Genomic DNA, 6,786 nt, shown 5'->3' on the forward strand with positions numbered 1-6,786 from the left:
TTAAAAAGTGAAATTATTTGTGTTATTTTTTTTTAAACAAGCTTGTAACATTTTTTTATGTTTCATTATTTGTTAATGTTTTTATTTTGAGAAGAGAAAAGGAAAGACTAAAAACAAAAATTTTACCCACTTGCATGGGCACAAAGATAGGGAATTGGTTAATATTTCAAAAATTAGAAATAGGCTCCCTATATATCATGTGTTTATTTGGGATGACTTTTATATATATATATATAGAGAGAGAGAGAGAGAGAGAGAGAGAGAAATGCTCAATAAACGTCAACATTATTTTATACTCCGACTCCACTTAGAGAGCGTTTAATAAGCAACCTTTTATTTTAATACTATTATTTATGAAGGGTTGATAACAATTTTATAAGTTTTTCTAATTTTTATCTCATTCGAACTTTTTCTGAAGATCTTCAACAATATTCTTGTCAAGTTGGAAGGCCTTGGCGAGAAAATCAGGATTGATGGAAGGATCAGATCCAAATACAGTGTCTGCAATCGTGATGACACCTGCATTCTGGCTACTCAAAGCAGCAAAGGCTAGAGCATTGGAGTGTCCCACATTGAACTGGAAGTGAATTAGACCAATTGGGAACACAAAGACATCTCCCTTGTTTAGAACTTTGGTGAAAAGGCGGTTCTCAGTGTTGGATGTGACAAATCCAACTAAGAGAGAACCATCTACGACTACCAAAATCTCAGTACCACGAGGGTGAGTGTGGGAAGAATTTTGGCCATATAGTGCGTAGTCAATACGAGCCAAAGATATACTTAGAGTGTTGAGGCTTGGTATTTGGTCCACATTCACAGTAGTGACATTTGACCCAACTCGATTGTCTGTATTCCCAGGATTTTGGAGCCCAGAGAAAAAGAAATCTTTAGCCTCGGCATACTTCAAATCCTTGCAGAATTTTCCATTGACGAACACTGCAGGAAACAATAAATTGCAAGATACCATGCATACAAGATCAGTTATAAGAAACCAAGCAGAAAGTAATGAACATAATTATATATGTAGAAGCTTGATTAAAAAATAAAATAAAATCTAGTATATATATACCAGCAGTTTCAGACTTGTGGTCATCAATTGCAACACAAATGTCCTGAAGTGGGCTGGGAGGATGCCATTGACAAGAGAACAACAAATGCAACGAAATAGACTCCTTTCGCCATATCTACTTAAGCTCTGTGTTTTAATGGTGATGGGTGAGAAATATTGCATGGGAAACATGTCTATCTATAGATAATCGATCGCTCTATATGGAAATGGTCAATATTGGTTCTGCTACACCAAGTCTTGAGTGGTTATGGATTTAATATATATGACAATAAGTTCATCAACAACTAGTGTATGCATGTAGACTTTTAAACTCCGTACGTTGGTTTATTCTTCTCATGATGCATGCCTTTTCTTTCTTCTTCGTTGATTAATTACTTCTTCTTGTGCTTAACGTAATAAATAATCGATACCCCATATCATTTTTCTAATGGTTCTTATTAGAAATGGGTTTTAGGCCTATCTCAACCCAAAAGCTAGTTCAAGAATTGAGGTTTTTCCTCACCCTTATAAATGGCCAATTTCCTTAATACCCAGGCAATGTGGGACTTCCAACACGCCCCCTCACATGTGGCGGGAAGACATCCAAGCCAATACGTGCGACAATGGGTGACGGTGGGCCACAGCCAATTGGGCTAGGCTCTGACACTTTATTAGAAATAGGTTTTAGGCCTATCTCAACCCAAAAGTTAGCTCAAGAGTTGAGATTTCTCTTCACCCTTATAAATGGCCAATCTCCTTAATACCTAGGCAATGTAGGACTTCCAACAGTTCTTTGGTCAATTAACAACCGAACCACTCAAAATTAATATGTAGATTCCTAAAGATGTCAAATGAGACGGTTTTGTTTATGAAAATTAACTTAATTCATCAAAATAATATTAATAATAATAAAAAAATAGTAGAATAAAAAAAGAGAACAACATAACATATATATATATATAAATCATTGTGTATTAATTTAAGAAGTAATCGGTGTCCCAATTGAAAAAATAAAATGTATTGGAAAAGTTCAAGTAATGACTTCTGCATAACAAAGCCTTGAGAGTATTTGAGAGGGAGTCTAATATATATTTGTACATGGCGTACGTTACATATTCTCATACATAATAAAGAAAATGAATCAAAATTCCTTGTATCTGAAATCAAGAATGCTTGGATTCAAAGGGATCTGTGGATTCTTACAGATATCATAATTATCATTTATTATCTCAAAAAAAAAAAAAATTATCATTTACGTTTTTACTAAGAAATTTTCTAGTAATTAATTAAGAAGCCTATTTTTTTTTTCTTTCTTTTTTTTTTTTTTTTGGTTGAAATTGCACATATAATCATTTTTTCATGCTGGCAACTAGCATGTCATTACAGAGTGCAATTTGCTTTCGTGAAATTTGCCTTCCTTGATTTAATGCAAGTGTAGGATCGACCGACCATAAATCTTCATGGGTTCTATGTAAGTAGCATGTCATTATAGAGTGCAATTTTCTTCGTGAAATTTGCCTTCCTTGATTTAATGCAATTGTAGGATCGACCGACCATAAATCTTCATGGGTTATATATATATATATATATATATATATGTGTGTGTGTGTCCCTTCCGAGTCTTTTGTTTTTGCTACCTTTTAGGTCTAAGTTTTCTTGTTATTTTTTTAAGGGAAAAGTCCACGTACCCCCCTCAAACTACAACCTAATTAACAATGTTTAATTCCCCAAAACTTTCAATTATGACAATGTCCCCCCAAACTACCGAAACATTGTCAATGTCTCCCAATGACGAAACTACCACTAGTAAAATTTAAACAAAAACAAAAAAACAAAAAAAAACAAAAAACCAAAAAAAAAAACAATGAGTGAAATAAATTTAAAAAATAATAATAAAACTCTTATAAGAAAAATAAAAAAAAATTCGATTTTTTTTTTTATAAAAATTGAAAATTTTAGTTTTTTATTTTTATTTTATAATATTTTAAATAAAATTTTCCGTTCAAAAAAATAATAAAAAAATCGTTTAAAAAAATAAAAAATTCCGTTTCTTAAAAAAAATCGTTTTTTTTTTTTTTAAATAAAAATTTTCGTTTTAAAAAATAACAAACTTAAGAAAAAATCGGTTTTAAAAAAAAATAAAAAATTTAAAATGTTCGTTTTTAAAAAAAATTAATTTTTATTTTTATTTTTTAAAATTTATAGGGGTATTTTTGTCTTATTGAGAAATATGTATGAGCATTTTTATCTTTTTGCTAGTCTTATTTAGAAATATGTATGGGCATTTTTTAAAAATTAAATTGAATATAAATTTCCTGACATGTCAAATATTGACACGTCAGGAAAGCCTGACGTGTTGAATGTAACACGTCAATAAATATTGACGTGTCATATTCTACACGTCAAAAAAAATTGGTTGACGTGCCACTTTTGGCATGTCAATAATTACTGACGTGGCAAAATTTGGTTACTGTTTGCCACGTAAGTAACCATCCTTTTTTTGTAATGAATGTTTTGGTAGTTTGGAGGGACATTGGCACAATTGAAAGTTTTGAAGGACATTATCAATTAGGTGGTTATTTGATAGAGTACGTGAACTTTAGGGTTGTTTTAATTATAATAAGGATAAATTCCGTACGGACAACTACCCACACAAGGTATTGAAACTTTTTGAAGACTTGTTCTTTCCTTCGACTCTGATGAATATGAATGCTTTGTGTTCATACATACAATAGCTCAGTCAATAATAAATTTTGATATTATAATAATAAATAATATTAAATCAATGATTTTTATTTTTTAACAAGAGATAATCTAAAAGTAGACAACTAAGACAAGCAATGCTACATCAGCATAGTAGCATAGTGGGATAGTAGTATATTATACAACATTACTCTTTTATTTTATCATGTAGCCTTATAGAAAAGAGTATTAATGTTATAAATCATATTTTTATCTCGTAATTAATCTGTAAAATTGCCGCATTAGTTCCAAACAACGATTAAAATGGATGTATTCCCAATATAGCTTCAATACATGGGCTACTTGGGAGATCAGTCTTTAGATGCTAGCAACACAACAGGGGCTTCACCAAAAGCAGCAGAAGACGAGAGATATGTAGTGGCAACATGAATAATTTTACCATTAGAGAATTTAAGAACTACAACTACAACTGAGAGACCAATCTTAAGCACAACAGCAAAGCACAACAGTGAAACAAGCACTGAAAGGAGACTGAATCTAAGCCAAAAATAAAGTCTCCACCTAATAATAATACAACACAAGAGCAGGAAGACTAGATCTAAGGCCTACACAAAATAACAAAAATACAAAAGAAAAAAAAAAAAGAAACCCGACAACTAGTAACATTGTCGAAGCGAGAGAGGCAGGTGGAGATGGTGGAAAAGCAACCAGAGAAGCCCGCTTACCGGGGCATAAGTGGTACGCCCCTGCAAGTGAACATCTGTAGGCGGTGAGGGAAACGACAATGAGATGATGGGAGGCCAATGAGGACATTGGGTTGGAGCGTGGAGACTGAAGTGGTCTTTTTGTGTACAAAAATATCAATAATAAAATTACCACTCGCAATAGGACAAATCCTTGTAGGATATGACTATATAGAGGGTATCATACCTCAAGGATTGCATGGATATTGTTATCAAGCTTTTTAAGATTAAATATAACTCAATTTAAAAGATGATTGATTTGATTTTTGGTTATAATTAAATGCATAAAAGTAAAGATAGTAGGGATGAGAGAGACTAGGGGGTTGATTTTACCACAAACCGCATAACAATAGTCAATCATAAATTAATAAGAAAAATTCATACTATGGTCTCACTCGAGTAGTCAAGAAAAAATCATCATTAAGAAAATAAGTATAATCCATCTTTGGTTGGCACGGCCGTCCACCTAACTACTAAGATGCGATACGATCCGTCTTCCTTAAGTATATAATATCTAATTCCTTAATAGGCGACACACAATCAAGGGATAAGTATAACCCATCTTCGGTTGGTACAAAATGTCTACCTAAATTACACTAAATCAGGGTGTAGTACAATCCGTCTTCGCTATGCATGGCTTATCAAATCCTATTGATCATGTGTCAGTTGAAACCATTGCATAACAATTATTTATATAATCACAGAAAATATGAAGGATTGAGTTCAATCAATATAAAAGACTTTATAAGACAAGAGAAGAATTTCATAAAGATTGAATATAAACATTAAGATCAATTTTCACAATTATACAACCATCATGCATCAACGCCCTATTATAGAATTAGTTGCTCATACTGGTGCTGGAATGACCTCATGCTGTGTTCATCTTCTCTTAAACTCTTTAGGCCTCCAAGAAGATATTTTATGTCCAATCTAAGCACCAGCTTCTCTTAAAGGCTTAGAGCCACTATTTATAGGGTGTAAAACAAATCTTAAAAGCCTTAAGAATCCTAGAAAAACATTCAGTCTCCCAATCAGATTGGGAGACCTAAAAAAGCTTTCTTTATTAATTTCAGTATCTTCCAGACTTTTCAGCATGAGTGTGCTCGAGCCCACTTGTGGTGCGCTTGATCACACTTATGTATGTGGGCTGATGTGCACTCGATCCCACTTATGATGCGCTCGAGCTCGCTTACGCACGTGGATTGATTTGCACTCTTATATTATGAAACGATTTTGACATAGCAAATGTTCGAATTAGGAAATTTGTATTTCGCAATAATTTGTAGTATTTTGAGTTAGCTTTCTACTGTTACTAGTTTCACATCAATTCGATACTCGAGAAGAAAGTTATGGTCAAAATAATGAGACATGTGCTGGGTCTTCCCAGAGCGTGCTTTTTAAACCCAAAATCAATGGAATTTCTTGTATCTTTATTAAAAACCTGAAAACACTAAAACAATACAAAACAAAACAAAATGATAAGGAATTAATATATGTGAGTTAAGGAGCTTGAATGTACAACATTCAGCACTTATCAAAGACGTGGATCAACTTGAGGAAAGTAGATCGGGTTTTTTTTAAAAAAAACATCTACGAACAATGGTAGGTCCGGGTTGCAAAGGTGGAGGACAACGAATGTCAGTCAGTGGGAGATGCAGGTGGAGATGGTGGAGAAGCAACCAGAGAAACCCGCTGATCAGGGCGTAAGTTGTATGCGCCAGCGCGTGCAGCATACAACTTATTGAGAATGAGTAATTGAGCGAGTATTAAATAATTCTCATATTCTCTTTAATGAGCTCGGGTTCCAACTAAGCTTAACCGAGCAAGTATTGAATGGGTTGTCGCACAAACTGGTTTATTTACAGCCCTATCACCAACCCTATTGAATGAGTAATATCCCAGGTAGACCATACAGTTTGAACTATTACATAATTCTCATATTACAAGCATATATTATATTTATATTGCATCCATGATAAATTGTTACCTTACAATGCTTCATGTCATTTATAAAACAATTGGGTTCATCATTTAATGATGTATACGTCATGCGCATTTTTACTCACTAAATCTTCGGACTTATTCTTGTAATCATTTTCCTCTATATGTATATATGTGCTGTTATAGTTAGTCTAGTAGAAAATGCATCCGATAAACCATTTGGTGGTTGTAAGGGATTTGATCAAGGTAATTTTTTTAGGATTTGGACCTTGTTCTGCCTAGGTTCTGCAAATGATGAGATCCCTGAATCTTGTCTTTCACGGAATAAGACTAGAAGGCGAACCATGG

General features: G+C 33.2%; 1 protein-coding gene across 1 annotated transcript; it reads right to left on the reverse strand.

Moving 5' to 3' along the window:
* Window positions 1-397: 397 nt before the first annotated feature.
* On the reverse strand, window positions 398-1,484 carry LOC132169703 (germin-like protein subfamily 1 member 13). The gene is made up of 3 exons (XM_059580690.1): window positions 1,480-1,484; window positions 1,070-1,122; window positions 398-936 (listed from the first exon to the last, which is right to left on the reverse strand). Exons 1-3 carry the CDS (start codon window positions 1,482-1,484, stop codon window positions 398-400), a joined length of 597 nt encoding a protein of 198 aa, XP_059436673.1.
* Between the last annotated feature and the right edge of the window lie 5,302 nt (window positions 1,485-6,786).

Source organism: Corylus avellana, chromosome ca2, assembly GCF_901000735.1.
Source record: "Corylus avellana chromosome ca2, CavTom2PMs-1.0".
NCBI classification, from domain to species: domain Eukaryota; kingdom Viridiplantae; phylum Streptophyta; class Magnoliopsida; order Fagales; family Betulaceae; genus Corylus; species Corylus avellana.

Bases quoted from the DNA above. Each gene is read 5' to 3' on its own strand.
- LOC132169703 (XM_059580690.1), bottom strand. The intron at 937-1,069 runs GTATATATATAC...TGTTTCCTGCAG, and splicing joins CCACAAGTCTGAAACTGCTG to TGTTCGTCAATGGAAAATTC.